This window comes from Trichosurus vulpecula, chromosome 4 (assembly GCF_011100635.1).
Source record: "Trichosurus vulpecula isolate mTriVul1 chromosome 4, mTriVul1.pri, whole genome shotgun sequence".
Lineage (NCBI taxonomy): Eukaryota > Metazoa > Chordata > Mammalia > Diprotodontia > Phalangeridae > Trichosurus > Trichosurus vulpecula.
In genome coordinates, this window is record NC_050576.1 from 1,009,172 (window position 1) to 1,025,385 (window position 16,214).

At 43.0% G+C, this 16,214-nt stretch overlaps 1 protein-coding gene across 2 annotated transcripts in view; it reads right to left on the minus strand.

Moving 5' to 3' along the window:
- AK5 (adenylate kinase 5) overlaps positions 1-16,214 on the minus strand; it is a 229,105-nt gene that overhangs the window by 200,356 nt on the left and 12,535 nt on the right. The window contains exons 3-5 of one of the 2 annotated variants that reach the window (XM_036754654.1): positions 7,947-8,042; positions 1,546-1,715; positions 1,339-1,452 (exon numbers count right to left, since the gene is read on the minus strand). In XM_036754654.1, coding sequence (XP_036610549.1) covers positions 1,339-1,452; positions 1,546-1,715; positions 7,947-8,042 — 380 coding nt within the window. Of the gene's footprint in view, positions 1-1,338; positions 1,453-1,545; positions 1,716-7,946; positions 8,115-16,214 lie in introns of both variants that reach the window. The other variant, XM_036754653.1, reaches the window with a different exon arrangement.

Below are 16,214 nucleotides of genomic sequence, written 5' to 3' on the forward strand. Positions count from 1 at the left end.
GGACCTCCCCCGCCCCAACTGTCAAAGGAAGTCCTCCAGAATGGGGGTGGGGAGGGTAAAGTCTTTATGGGAGGTTTATGAGAGGATGTAAACTAGAGCTGCAGAAGATGAGAGGGTATGGATGGGCTGTAATCTGCCTTGGTGAACGGTTTGAGCCATTGACGCTAGCCCGGCTCCACTGAGATGTTAAAGTCTCTGCTAATTTCATCCTTCTTGGAAGACAAAGAACAGAAACTCTCATTATGGCTCCAAGAGATTAAAACACTCTGTCATGCTTTGCTTTTGAAAGGCAAGATCCTGACATCAACACTGAATGGGTAACCTTTCCTTAATAGTGCCTATAAGATATAACAAATTGCAGAGTTTGGTTAGACACAAAAAGCAGGTATTTATCCCAATGTCCCATCAATGGAAATATAAATAACTTATTATCAGATTAATAAAATTTCTTGCACAGAAATAAAAGTCTGAAGAGACTCGAAGTCATTACTATTTCATAGTTTTCTGATGGAATTCTAGAGCTTCTAATCAGTAGAATTTATGGTCAAGAGAAAATGGCGGCTGAAGCTGTATTCTTGTTGCTTCAGGCAATCATCATCAGCTCCTGGAGGACCATGGCCAGCTCGTAGTCACCTTTTCAGTTCCCCATTGGTGTTTGCAAAATATTTCTTGAATTTGAATTGGTTGAATTGCTTCGATTAAATCAAACTACCAGTTCAGTTAAAGTCAGTCCCCCATTTATCTGTGTTGATACAAAAAATTTGATCAGTCCTGGTCAAATTTGCTTCTCAGCTTACCCACTCTGTTACTTACATGCAATGTCTGCACAGATTTTTGTGGATTTAATTCATTCTCTCTCTCTCTCTTTCTCTCTCTCTCTCTCTCTCTCTCTCTCTCTCTCTCTCTCTCTCTCTCTCTCTCTCTCTCTCTCTCACAATTCAGCTCTGCTAAGATGACTTGATGAGTAAGAAATGCTGTGATTAAAATATAGTTAATTGTTGGGCAACGTGCCTTTTTTTCTGAGAATGATAACCCAACAATTTAATGAGGAGCATGTTTTTTCCATTGTAAGGGGATAAAAATAGCCAGAGAAATATTGTTGGATGAAAGTTGAAAGATGTTTGAATTACATAAGAAAAGTCAATTGGTCAGTGGTTATGCTGGAGCTGTTTTTCTTTTACATTCTTCATTTTTTGAAAACATAGGTCAAGAAAGTTAGTATATGCTGACTTAGGGAGGTAATAGCGCCATACGCCTAGGGACCAGAGCGCATCTATGGAAGCTGCTTTTCAGTTCTGAAAGATCGGACCCAGTGAAAGAACAAAATGACTTTCTTACCTGGTCCTCGAATGATATCGCCTGTGCCACATCCCGGGGAAACCCATCGATCACGATCCCCTCCTCGTCAGGCATCTGCATCAGTTTCTGCTTTATCTCTGTGATTGTGGTTTCCTAGAGAGAGAGAACCAAGCCTTAGTTCGAGGGGTTCCTGGGAGGGGGAGGGGCACAGGGACAACGGGCAAAGCCACGGTGCTGCTGCAGTACCTGCGGGGCCAGTTCTCCAGTCGTGATAATTTTAGCAATGAGGCTCCATTTCCGGTTGCTGCTTGTGTTGTGGATCCTTTTCCTTAACAACTCTCCCACTGAAATGTATTCAAATCCAAAGCGCTCGGCTATTTTCAAGCTCTGAGTTCCCTTTCCGCTTCCTGGGCCACCTGTTAGAAGGAATAAAGAACAGGGAAGCTGCTGTCACAATGCCAAAGATGTCACTGGGATTTTTCAACCAGTTACAGCAAGAGGCTTACCTGGGGTAGGGCACTTGGAACTTTTACCCAGGGCGTTGAAATTTAAAGGGTGCTGACATTACTTATAACTCCTACAGCACAGTAAGGCTCAAGATTTGTGCCTAATTAGCAGTAATAATTAGATAACAGGGGAAATGATTAGGTAGTCAGCTGCCCCCCAGAGGAGCTCTCCCTGGGCCCCAGAGTCTCTTTCCATATGGGTAGTATTCTGGAGCCCTGTCCATTTGTCTTAAGTTAATTTGAAAGTATATCTCACGATAGTCCTTGAGGTCAGGATTGCTTGATTTTTGTCTTTGTATCCCAAGCACTTTACATAGTGACTGGAACTTAAGAGACATTTAGTCAATGCTTACTAATTGACTGACTGACTGGTGATTTAGGGGCCCTAGGCACAAAAAAGCTCCAGGAAAGCTCTGGGCTCTGGCTGCCTGGTGAAGTCAGCAGCTCCATTTGCAGAAATGCCATGGCGGTGGCAGTGCTCTGAGTGCACCTCAAATGTCCAGACGGGGCAAGGGCATTGGCAGCTCATTCAGTTGAGCTGTGCTGAGACCTAGGTGGGCAGCCCTGAACCTTCGAATCACCTGCTTTCGCCAACAGACCTCATCGACTGACTCAGTCCTCAGGCATTAGGCACTATACTCAGGGCCTCCACTTCATCTCTTAAAACTCTGAAATTAAAGGAAATGGGCAGGAATGTGTGTGTGTGTGAGTATGTATATATGTATCAGAAAAACATTTTGTCCTAAAACTTCAAAACCAACTACCCCAATAGGTGCACTGTGCCAGTGAGCAGGTACGGCTTTATTGTCAAAATAACATTATACTGTAGGAGAATTGCCCATTGGGTCTCTGGTGACCCTGAACCACAGAATGTTGTTTTCACCATCTTTCCCTGGTCAAAGCCATCAAGATTTTGTTTGTTTTCTTCCTTTCCAATCATGAAAGGATGACAAAGGATTCTTTCGAATGCACTTTACAAGACTAGTTCATGGCTGGCCATGAAGCCTCAAGACTCTTTCTCTTTCATGTAATCCAGAAGGTCAGAATGAGCCACCGCATCTATCTGATTGACGTTTAGTGCGAGGAGAGAAGATTTTGGGAGACAGGACAGCCACGTCCAAGTCACCGGAGGGCTGCCATGTTAGAAGAAGGTTTAGACTTGTTCTGCTTGGCCCTGCAGGGCAAGAACTAGAGTGATGGATAAAAGTAGGCAGCATAGTACAGTGGCTAGTACACTGGGCTTGGAGGCAGGAAGACCGGAGTTCAAATCCCTCCTTTGACTCAAACAAGCTGTGAGACCCTGGGAAAGCTGATAATGTCTCTGCACCTCTCTTTTCCTTGTCTGGAAAATTCAAGAGGGAGATGAGAGAGAGAGAGACAGAGACAGGGACAGACAGGGAGACAGAGACAGAGACAGACAGGGAGACAGAGACAGGGACAGACAGAGAGACAGGGACAGACTTCCTGGAAGGGTTAGGGCCTGGGCCATGGATTCCCTTTCACTGGGTGACTGCATGGCAGGGCTATTATGGAGAGGTCCTTTGTTCAGATCTGGGTCAGACTGGATGGCTTCTGATGTCTCCATCAACTCAGAATGGGAATTCCCTTAACTCCCTTTGCCTGTTCTGTTTCTCCCTTCCTTCGAGGCACTGAAAGGCTGCCCGTCTGCCCTGTTCCAATCCTTCCACCATCCAAGCCTTTCTGGGTTTGAGGAGGCCAGGTCATCCCCCTAATTACCCACAGAAAGTAAGATTATTGACAGATGCATGGAGTGAGACACTGTCTACCAAGGAGTCAGAGCCATCCCCCAAAGGAAGTAGCAGTTACTGTTTCTAAGGAAAAACAAGACCAAAAGAAAAAAGAACTCTGAAAATGACCTTCAGCAAATCCTTGCACCTCTCTGGGGCTTCAGCTCTTGTCTATGAAGTGAGGATGGGGAAAGAGAAGGCCTCTAGGCTAACTAGGTCTATGATCAAAAATAAAGAAATACCCCCCCCCCAACTCCTCTAAACACTGGCATGTGTGTACACACACACACACACACACACACACACACACACACACACACACACACACGAATTCGATACAATTTTGAGATCTGTTGAATGGCTTTACAATACCTTCAGAAAACAATTTAACCTTCCCTCCCCCTCCATAACTCCATAGCCACTTAGTACTGTGTAGACAAAGTGAACTCTACTCCTTTCTCATTTTTGCATCTGTCTCTGATACTTCTCAGTAGTTCTTTGGAAGATTTTCTTCAGTAATTTCAACACAACTAGGCTCTCAGCTTCAGAAGGTCGAGGATTGTTTGCCTAACACGGTGCCTTCTCCCTGGTAGAGTTGAGTACATGTACATTGAATCAAACAGAATTGAATGGAGATTCAACCGTAAACCAAGAAGATGTGGCTTAAATGTGGGCCTTATTTGAATTCAGTGACATAAGATGGGAAAGCAGGGAGGGAACAAGCATTTATTCAGACCTACTATGTGCCAGGCCCTACTAAGCACTTTACAAAGATTCTTTCATTTGATCCTCACGCCCAGGTGAGATGGGCACTAAATCTCAGAAAAAGGCCTCTTTATTCAGCCATCATTCCATTTGTGCCCATTATTCCTTTAACTGAATAAGAACCATTTTGGGGAGCTAGGCAAAGAGAAACGTAGTCTTGACACTTGTAGTATTTGTGGGTAACTAAGACAGTGATGGAATTAGCCCCAGATGGCTTTTTTGAACCCCACTGGGAAAACAACGACCTTGAATTTCTCTCTTCTTCACTAAATCCTTTGGGTTTGGAGTAGGTCTTGCGACACATTAAAGACTACATCGCCTCTGAAAGCTAGATTCCAGGTTTGTTTGCCTTTGGGGCAAATTGATTTGTCTGTAAAACAGAAGCAAGAAGCTACAGCAAAGTCACGAAAATGGCTTTTTATTTCTGCACTCCAAGCTATCAAGTTAATTTCAATTGATGAGACACCAACTATTTGAACAGCCCCACGCTAGTTGGTGGGGTACAAAGACCCAAATGAACAATACCCGCCCTCCCAGGGTTTCCATTTCACCGAGACAAAGTTTTCTTTTTGTCGATTTTTGTTTCTTGAACTACTATTAATCACACTTATTCATTCATTCATTTGTTCAACAAGCATCATAAAGCTCCTACTATGGGCCAAAACCATGTATTCCCAACATTAGGAATATAAAAGCCCTCCAAAAGTCAGTCCTCTCAAGGAGTTTACATTCCATGGGATGAACACAAATTAGAATAACCCATAAATTCATGGCAATTAAAAATGACCCCCTGTTCATGCTACGGAGATCATCTGTGTAATTAAGAATGAGGTTATCTTCACAGAGAGTCAACTTCAATTTCCCAGGGTGGTAATAAGGTTCCAATCAATGGCAGCTTAGGGAAAGCTACTGCAGACAGCCTTTATTTGGGCATTAATGTGCTGGCAATCAAAACGGGCTCTTAGCACTCAGTTCAACCAAGTGCCCTTGAAGAGTTTGGCCTTTGTTTCCTTGATTGGACTGGGAGCTCTTAGTGACCTCCTTGCCTCAGGGGAGGGCCTAATTTACATGGGTTTGAGTGGCCTGTTTGGGACATCAGAGGCTTTTAGACCACATGGGTTTAAGTCGCCTCTTTGTGACGATTTTAGGTCAGGTGGGTGAGTGGCATGTGTGACTCACCCTTGACCCCGAAAAAGATATAAAACCAGGGGTTGACTTTCTCCTTTTTTGGAGTTCTTACCCACAGCAGTGGTGGTGCGCATGACTCTGGGCCAGCCCTTGTTATGAGCTCCCAGCTGAACTTAGATGTTGGCAACTGTGAATTGTATTTGGTCTGTCTGTCGATGTTTATAATTTGTTTGTATTTGCTCTGAAGCTCAGGGTGCTGGCTTCCCCACCCACCGCCCCCCCCCCCCAACTAAGTGAATCGTATTTGTAAGCTTGTTAACCCCTTAACGTTGCTCTCCTTAGTAAAGCAGATCCAAAGAACCTGGGTTTTTGCAGCATTGTGGGAGCTGGTTGTAGTTGATTTTACACCCCCCACAGCAGCTGCTAGCTGGATTGTTGGAACAATTAATGACAGCGCTAAGTCAAAGAGATGTTTTACTGGGTAAAAGGTGACTCATTGAAAATGTTTGGCGGTCCATGTGTCCATAGTGGAAATACAGAAATAATTCTCAGTTAGACTTGACCTATGAAACCAGCTTTTCATGAACCATCTTTTCTTTGTCTTTTGCTTCTAAAAGGTTTAGCCACCAGACAAAATCTCACATTCAATAAATGAGGTTCACAGTTCATTGTACATTAGTGGTTCTTAGGAATTTTGTAATGCTTCCTAGGAAGGCACTTTCCAGTCTCTCATCCCACAATGTCTTACTCATTGAAGTCATAGTGATAGTGGGCTAGCTAGCCAAATATGAGAGAGAGGTAGAAGATGTAGATTGGTGATAAATAGCCAGATAGATAGATAATCAGGTACACACACACACACACACACACACACACACACACACACACACACACACACACACGGGATAGATGATAGACAGATGGATAGCTGTGAGACTGAGAGATGATAAATAAATGATAGATAAAATAAATAGCAGTTTCATATTTTATTTCCATTTGGAAAACAGAAATGCCACTTATAGCTTAGTGAATTGGAATTCTGATTACAGGCCCGAGTGGCGGCCATCTTCAAGAGGGTGAAAGGTTGTCTGTTAGAAAATGTGCAGACTTGGTCCCAGAGGGCAAGGCTAAGATGAGCGGGTGCCACATGGCAAAGAAGTGAATTTAGTCTGGACGTCAGGGAAAATCTTCCTAACAGGGAGAGCCGCCTCCAAGTTGAGGCGCTGAAGCCTCAGGCTAGAGGACAGTCTTGTTCAGGTATGGGTCACACTGGATAACCTCCGAAGTCCCTCCCAAGGAGAGGAGATTCTGACGGTTGCTGTTTTCTGGGTCCTGCGCCTGAAATGTTCCAATCCCGCAGTTTTTCTTATTGAACTCTGCCAATCCCTTTGAAGACATGAAGGTTCTGAAGAGACACTCGTCTGTGCATAGCTGTTGGCATACTGTCTCCTATATTTGATTGTGGGCTCCTTGAGGCCAGGGACTGTTTTTGCCTTTCTTTGTGTCCCCGATGCTTATCACAGTGCCTGGCATACAGCAGGTACTCAATAAATGCTTGTTGACTTGATTCTGACTGTGGTTCCTTGGTACTGGATCTGCTTCCTTCTGGATGCTTGTAGCATTTTTTTTCTTTGATGATAAGTTTGGGCTTTTCACTACAATATTTCTGGGGTGTTTCCTTTTGGAGTTCTTTCAGAGGGGGATTGGTGGGTTCTTTCTATCTTCACACGGCCATATGGTTTCAATAGATCCGAGCAGTTTTCATTTATAATTTCCTGGGATGTAGTGTCCAGGCTTTCTAAAAAAAGTGGCTTTCATGGAGTCCATTGACTCTTAAATTGTTGTGTTTGTCCTTCGTTTTCAAAGAGAACCATGACATTAGAGAGATGATGACATGACTTGCTGCTGACTTTGATTTGAGTAAGGGAGGGCTGGATTGATTCTTAAATAATCTCTCCTTGGCCTGTTTTCCAGGTACTTGTTTTTGATATCAGATACCTTACATCTTTTTTCCAAGGTTTTGATTTTGTTCAAATACTCCTTGCTGTTGTACAGAGATTTTGATTTCTCTTCGGTCTATTTTCCCTGTTGTTCTTCTAAGCTATTTATTCTCCTTCTAATTCTTTCCTCTAGAGATTTCTTCCATTTTTAAAGTGTCCTGCTTAACTTCTTCTAGATATTAAAGTAGTCATTGTGGAACACCCATTTTTCCTCTGAATCTCTGCTTGCTGTTATTAACAATACTATTTGATATTTTGGGAAGAGAATCTCTTTCCTGCCCTGGTGCTTGCAGGCAGGCTCTCTCTGCCTGTGGGCTATTGGTTGATTTTTTTTTTTTGTGCAGTTCTAGGGTGGAAGATTGATTATATTCAACTTTTTATCCTTTTTCCAAAACACATTCGCAGTGCATAACAAAGTGAGTTGTTGGAGCTTTCATTAAAATTCAGGTCATAAAGTTAAAAATTCTGCAAAACCATTGCTAGAGAATCCATGTTCTTACCTATGACCAGGATGATTTTCGGTCGTGGTCGGGTTGGATCAAAAACCTCGTACTCCTCAATGAGCTCGGCTGTTTCTGAAAGGTCAGTGTCACTTTCTATGGAGAATTGGTGGATTGGAGGGAGCCGATCATATCGCCGATAAGGAAAGTTGGCATTTTCAGGCATCACTGAAAAAAAGTAAGATTACCTTGAAACAGGAAAGGAGGAGGAGGTTCAAATATTTCTCACATTAGGCAAGAAGCCAGAGATCTAAGTAAATAGAACTAAAACTGGGATAGGACAATCAGGGTTTTATCACAGGGCACTCTCTCTGGCCGTACCCCCCCCCCCTCTGCTCCAACTACTGACCTCTCTGGCTTCCTTTAGGTCTCAACTAAAATCTCCCCTCCCCTCATCTCCCCTCCTCTCCCCTCTCCTCTCCTTTCCTCCATTTTATTAGATAAAAGAGGCCATTTTCTGCCTTATTTCTTATTAAGCTTTAATCACTGAATAGGCATTGCCTCAGTCAAACTGAGACCTGTTAAAGACCTTACCTTGAAAAGGCCAAGGTCCCCTAGTGCATCGGGGCCATCTCCAGTTGTCCTAATCTATATCTGGCCACTGGACTCAGATGGCTCCAGAGGAGAAAGTGAGGCTGGTGACTTTGCACAGCCCTGCCTCACTTAAATCCAATTCACTTGCAGGTCATAGCATTATCCCCCCTGATGTCAGGGTCCTCTTCAATAAGGAAGATCAAGCAACAGCAACAAAATCCACCTCCTCCAGGAAGCCTCCGCAGCCCCTCTGACTTCCAGAGCCTTCCCTCTGTTACTTATTTCCTCTTTATTCTGTAGAGAGCTGGCTTTGTATAGATTAGTTTGTCTGCTGTTCCCCTCCCCTTCCCCTGCATTAGATTGTGAGCTGGTGGGGGCAAGGCTGTCTTTGGTTTCTTTTTGTAGCCCCAGCACTTAGCAAGGTGCCTGGCACATAGTAGGCACTTAATAAGTGTTTATCGAATTGGATTGAATCCCAGGGCATCAGACTTTAGAGGGCACTGCGATCACTTGGACTAACTCCTCTGGGGAAATCAGGAGCTCTGGGAAAGTCCACACAGACACCTCAGAGCTGAGCCTTGCCCTGCTCCAGGCTGTCCCCAGCAGGGACACCCAACAACTGTCTTTGTCTTTAAAAGCTGCCGGAATAGCTATTTGTTCTGTTTGCCTCGGAGGTCACGGTGGCTAGTTACAGCTCTTGGAATTAATTGATTGATTGGTTAATTGTCTATTTTAGAAGAATCTAGAAGCCTAATTTTTATTTCTCAGGGAAACTCACAAGAGACTTCAGCTATCTATGAAGGCACTGAGGGAAGGTATGCTTATGTGTCCGTAGCGGCAATCAACCTCTGTTAAGGGCTGACTGTGTGCCTGGCACTTGGCTCCATACAGTGCGTCCCACAGAGACTCTGAGGACTGAGGATGGGAAAGAATTTGCATGCTGGGATAATTTCTCAGTGTTCTTGGGGCTTCCTGTTGTCAGTCATTGGGAGAGGGAGCATCCTAGGCTGAGGAAATCCCAGCTCCGGACAGGAAACAGCAGGATTCCAATCTTCACCACTTAATTCATGTATTCTTTATGTCTCTATGTTTATATTTAAGTGACTATGACAACACTGTTGATTCATTTGATAAACAATCAAGTGCTTATTATGTACATTGCCAAACCCAGAGAAGATGGGAGATGTAAGTGATGTAGCCCCTCCCTCGAGGAGCTCAGATTAAATCCTATAATCACTTATTCAGGACTTCTTATGTGCCAGACACTATGCTGGGGACCAAGACAAAAAAGGTGAAGAAGAAAGACAACAGGTGCTCACAGTCTCCCTGGAGGTAACTGCTGTTATTATCCCCATAACATGCTATCCCCCGGAAGCTGAGGTAGATAGAGGGAGGTGGAGTGCTTTGTCCATGGTCAAACATGCAGAGGATGTTTGAGGCTGGATTTTCACTTGGGCCTCTAGGCTCAGAATGCCTCTAGAGCTTGACCTCAAGGAGACTCCACGCCCCAAGGAGGCTGGACACGTATTCAGACAAGGCCATTTGAAAGAGGAGAAAGCACTAACCCTTGGTGGGCCAAAGGAAGCTTTGTGGCAGAGATGGTCCCTGAGCTGAGGTGAGGAGGAAGTTCAGGCTCCTGATAACTGGAGAAGAGGGTGGAGCACGTCCTAGGGGAGAGGAGGATTATGGGAGTGCACAGAAGGAGGGGGAGACTGAATCCAAGAAATGGCAGGTGGTTGGGGGGTTTGTTTTAGTCTCTGTGTGTGTATGTTGTGCATGTGCGTGTGTGTGTGTGTGTGTGTGTGCACGTGCATGTGTGCATGCATGTGTATTGTGACTACTGGCTGGAAAGGCAGGGTGGCACCTGCTTGGACCAACCTTAACCACCACACTGAAGTGTTGGCATCTCCCCTTAGAGACAATAGGGAGCCAGCCACTGAGGGTTTGTGGGCAGGAGAACAACAGAGTTCCATCTGGACCCAGGAAGGTCCTTCTGACAGCTTTGCAAGCATGGCTCCAGGGAGGGCAGAGATGGCAGGCTGGGTGAGGGTCCAGAAAGGCCTGGATTAGGCTATGGCTCTGATAATGAAGAGGAGGGAACAGGCTGGAGAGACTTCAGGCCTTGGATGCTGATTGGATGGGGGAGTGGTGAAGAGAGGAGTCAGGGTGTCTCTGAGGTTGTCAGTGCCAGTGACCAGGATAAAGGAGACCCAGGGGTCTGAAGGATGGAGGGAGAGTTTAAGGAAAAATAGGATCAGAGATGAAGCTCTCAAAGGGACAGCAAATGTTATTTAATCCAAACGCTTCCTACTTCAGTTAGAGAAACTGAGGTCCAAGGGGTGCATGACCAGAAATCAGTGCCTCTGACTCCAAACCCAGCTCTTTTCACACTGGCCCACACTTTTGGATGACTCAGTTAGGGGAAACCTAGACGCAGAGATGCAGAAGCCAGCTCTGAGCAGCTTGGGAGAGCTGATTGTTAAATGTTTGGTGTGAGCATTGACACCTCTGAAAGAAGAAAACACCAGAAATCAAGGGTGGATTTATTGTTTTGTTGACTGTCTAAGCTTAAGAAAATGATAGAGAAAATATCGATAATGTATATAAAACCTTAAAATGCCTTGTTCTCCAAACAACACCAACACAACCAAGATTAGAAGGGAAGCAGAAAGCTGGGAAACAATTTTTACAGTCAGTGTTTCTGATCAAGGCCTCATTTCTAAAATATATAGAGAACTGAGTCAAATTGATAAGAATACAAGTCATTCTCCAAATGATAAATGGTCAAAGGATATGAACAGGCAGTATTCAGAGGCAGAAATTAAAGATATCTATAGTCATATGAAAAAATGCTCTAGATCACTATGGATTAGAGAAATGCAAATTAAAACAACTCTGGGGTGCCACCTCACACCTATTAGGCTGGCCAGTATGATAGAAAAGGAAAATGATACATGTTGGAGAAGATATGGAAAAAATTGGGACACCAAATACTGATCCAAGCATTCTGGAAAGCATTTTGGAACCATGTCCAAAGGGCCATCAAACCGTGTATACCCTTTGATTCAGCAATACCACTACTAGGTGTATATCCCAAAGAGATCATAATAAAGGGATAAGGACCCAAATGTACAAAAGCATTTGTAGCAGCTCTTTTTGTGGTGGCCAAGAATTGGAAATTAAGGAATGCCCATCAATTGGGGAATGGCTGAACAAGTGGTGGCATACGAATGTAATGCAGTACCATTGTTCCATAAGAAATGGTGAGTAGGCAGCCTTCAGAAACACCTGGAAAGACTTACATGAACTGATGCTGAGTGAAATGAACAAAACCAGGAGAATGTTGTTCACTGGAACTGCAACATTGTGCAATGATCAACTCTGGAAGACTTAGCTTTTCTCAGCAATATGATGATCTATGGACAATTCCGAAAGACTCCTAATGGAAAATGTTATCCACATCTAGAGAAGGAACTACAGAGTCTGAATGCAGATTGAAGTGGACCATTTTCTCTCTTTTTTTTTTCCTTTCTTAGTCTTTGCCTTTTGTTCTGATTCTTCTTTCACGACATGACCAATGTGGAAATATGTTTAATATGATTGTACATGTATAGCCTGTATCAGATTGCATGCCATTTTGGGGAGGGAGAAGGGAATGGAGGAAGAAAAAAAAGTTGGAACTCAAAATCTTATAAAAGTGAATGTTGAAAACTATCTTTGCATGTAATTGGGAAAAATACTATTAAGTGGAAATTTTTTTTTAAAAAGCCCATGTTCCTTTAAAAAAAAACAGAGCTGGTTGTTAAACATTTAGCAGCATACCCCTGTAATATTAATTAAGTTGGGAGTTTTTAACTGTTTTAGAATGTGAAATTAACTAAGTGTCTTTGATTGAGCCTTACCAGGTGCAAAGCCCCAGGCCCAAACCCCTAACTACTAGGTGCTAAGCCTATGTGGGTGTGAAGCCCCCAGGGTCCTAAGGGGAGTTGCTAAGACCAGAGCCAATAGTAGGAGCCTAAGTTCTGGTTGCTCAGATGACATTTGATGATGTCCAAAGACTATATAAAAAGAGAGAACAGAGCTATTTGCTTGAGGCTCTTACTCCTAGAGGAGTGTTGGTGTGGGACTCTAGGCAGCCGCTCTAAAAGCCTCCCAGCTGCTCAACCCAGATGTTGATGGTTTCTTGGTAACTATGAATTGCATTTGGTCTGTTTATAATGTATGTTTGTAAGTTGTTTGTATTTGCTCTGAAGTTCAGGGTGCTGGCTTTTCCCCCTGAACTAAGTGAATTTATATGTATATGTTGGATTAAAGTAAGATTGTTAACCCCTTAAAGTTGCTTTCCTTTGAAAAGCAGATCAAAGAACCTGTGTCGGCAGCTTTCTGTGTGCTGGTTGTTGGTGGGTTGTACACCCCTACAGTAGCTGCTAGCAGATTGTTGCTACAACCCCTGACTTTAGTCCATCATAAAATTTTGAAATCCTGCTAGAACACTGCTCATTTATTACACTGTTCCTGTGAAATTACTCACCCTTATAATGTCATTTCACCTAATGTTGCATTTTCATAGAACCAATTAACAGGATGAAAAAGGGCCTTGCCTGGATCCTCTTGGCATGGGGAGTGGGGCAGAAAGCAGTGAAAGGTTTCGAGCAAAAGAGTAACATGATGAAGATCTTATTTTAATACATGCATTGAAAAGACATATGTTATTTCCGCTATGAAGCTTTCTAAGATACTTCCAGTCCCAAAGTTCTTTTCCCCTCCTATGTTCATTGCATCTTATCTATTGACCTACTACTCCTTTAGGGGTCTGAACCTAGGATTTCCCCAGTATGGAATCTCCCTCCACCAGTACAGATCAGCAACTCATCACGTCTAACTTCTCATCTTAGTGAGTGGCCTGTGGCCTGAAGAGTCTTGTCCCCAAAGCTGTCTTCCATCTGCTATACCATACTTGTCTCCAGTGGCATTTTCTGTTGAATGATAATTATTTCTGACCATCTTCTCTGCCCTACTAAGATTGTAAGTCCTTTTAGGAAAAGGATCATGTCTAGTGTGTCCAGGTATTTCCACCTGGTGCCTACATAGGGCCTTGAAGACGGTAGCTTAAGAAATGCTTCTGGGATAAACAGTGAGGTGGGTGGATGGTTGTAGTAAGAAGAGAGGAGGTTTAGGGCAGAAACTGACTGGACATAACGTGGAGGGTGAGGAAAGGTCCTAGAGGTCTGTGGGTCCCTCAGGTTTCTGCCTTAATCTTCTATGTCGGTGACCAGTCTAGGACTCCCAACTGCAAATTCACCTTCCTCCACCTGGCAAAAGGAAGGAGGAGGAGGGGCAGCAGCTATAGCCTGGGTGTATCACAGCCATGGGGAGAGAGTGAAAGAGGATGGGTGGAGGTAAAGAAGCCTGCCAATCAGAGTCTACACTCAGAAAGACAGCCCATCCTTCTATTGATAATTTTTATATGATCTGGAAACGCAATTGAAGTCATTTGAAGTTTATTGTTTGTGTTACAGCTAAAACAATTTGGTTATCACTTATGAAAATCTCAAGTCTGCTGGTTATAGTTTTAATGCTAAAGCCTAAAGCTGGTAATTAATTACTCTGTGTGTGAATGAATTCCTTCATGAGGAACTTGGCTTGCTAAGAATTTGCAAGTGTATAGAAATGATCTCTAATGATTGGCTTTTGCCAGTTTAAAATTGAGATGTAAGTCCTGGCAAGTTTTTGATTAGTGAAACTCGCCATCCAAGGTAAAAGCTCTTGGGACTATGATGAATTGTGTTTTGAATTATCTGGTGGATCCTAAAAATCCATCAATATTCAAAAGCCAATAATCCTGGGAGAAATGCCACAAACTACACAGAGAGAAAGTGACTGTTGCAGGTGGAGGGAAAAGCAGAGAGGACAATCTTAGCTTCAGCCTAGGATGGGAGCTGCCTGACTCAGTTTCCCTATCATGTTCCTTTGAAAAGGAATGTTTCCCATGTGACTATTTCTGAGCCTGGCTATGAGGTGGACGTAATACCGCATGGTTGGAGAACTGTGATGTTTTATCTTATCATGTCCTTGCTTTTCCTTTTTATGGCAAAATTTCTGTAATCGAAGGAAGTGGTTGGTCAAAGATGTTAGCACAATGCAAGCATGTGAAATCTTGCTGTTTTCAATCTGAATGTGTAGTGATCCCATATCCCAAACAGTTGGGTAAATTAGTACCTCTTGCATAATCACGTGAAAGATTAAATCCCTGGAATGGAACACTCTTTCTGAATGATATGGGAATAATTAGACAAAGGGAAAAAAAGTTTGTGAAACAAAGGTGCAAACACAGTGTGGAATCATTATCCCATAGGCTAAGGCTGGGACACATCTGAGCTACTATAACAAAGTGTGTGTTTAAGATCTGAGCTATTCAGCCTAAGATTATATTCCTTTTTGTATCTTAAACAACTTAGTAAATGGGCATTAGGCCTGGTCATCTGCCCATTACTAGATATGTGTCCGTATGGAATAAGGTCCTTGTATGTTTCAAAATGATATAAGAATAATTGGGTATTGGTACAACTGATTGAGGTACCTAACTTTTATTCTATTAGTCACTGAAACTACCATATTTCCCCATATATAAGACACATGCTTTTTCGAAAAATTTGGGGACTAAAAACTGGGTGCGTCTTATACAGTGGTTGTAGATTTTTTACTTGCATTTCCTGCTTTTTTGCAATTGTTTTTGTGCTCACTGTTGTAGATGTTTTTTACTTGCGTTTCCCGTTTTTTTGCACTTGTTGTCTTTGCACTCATTGTTCCGCGTTTGTTACCAGTATATTAGGTTACATTTTGCCACGTTCTGCCCAGAAATGGCTCAGAAAAGATTTTCATTCAGTGTTGAATTCAAGTTAAAAGTGAGAAAGTGAATGGAAATCGTGCTGCTGAACGTAAGTTTGGTCCTCCTCCAACTGAGAAAACAATCTGAGACAGGCTGCGGGAAGAAGAAACTCTACTGAAAACACCATGGCAGAAGAAGGCCGTGGGAGGCAAGTCAGCAAAGTGGCCTGATTTAGAGAGGGAATTGAAGATGCGGATTGAAGAGCAAAGGGCAATTGGAATTCCTGTGTCCACAAGGATGGTTCAGCATGAGGCAAGAAGAATCACTGATGGAAAAGAAGTTACTGATTTCAAAGGCGGGCACAATTGGTGCTTCAGGTTCATGAAACGGAATGGACTAAGCATGTGTACACATCCCAGACTTGCCCAAAAGATGCCTGAAAGCTATGAGCAGATGAATAAAACTTGAATTCAATAACTTTATGTGACACTTTTTTTTTTCAAATTTCGGGCCCCAAAACTAAGGTGCATCTTATACATGGGGAAATACGGTAAATCAGAAACATCTTAAGTTTGAGGAAAAGAATTTCTTAGAGGGAGGTAACTTACGGAATACTTTTGCATTAATGGGAAGCTGAACTTCATTCAAAGCTTGTTAGTATTATGGAAATAATGCCTGGTATGCTGCCCATGGTATAAACATGTTTGATTGTAAACTACGTCTTGATATACACTGTTTTGGAGTTAATTACTTATGAATTCTCTCAAGTCTTTTAAGATAATTGGAGTAAAAGTCAGCTTCTTATAAGTAAATTCATCTGGATAACTATTGAACTCCAGGGTAGAAAGCTTCTACCTGCAAAAGTGTCCTTGTGTATATTTACATATATAGAGTTGGATCCTCAA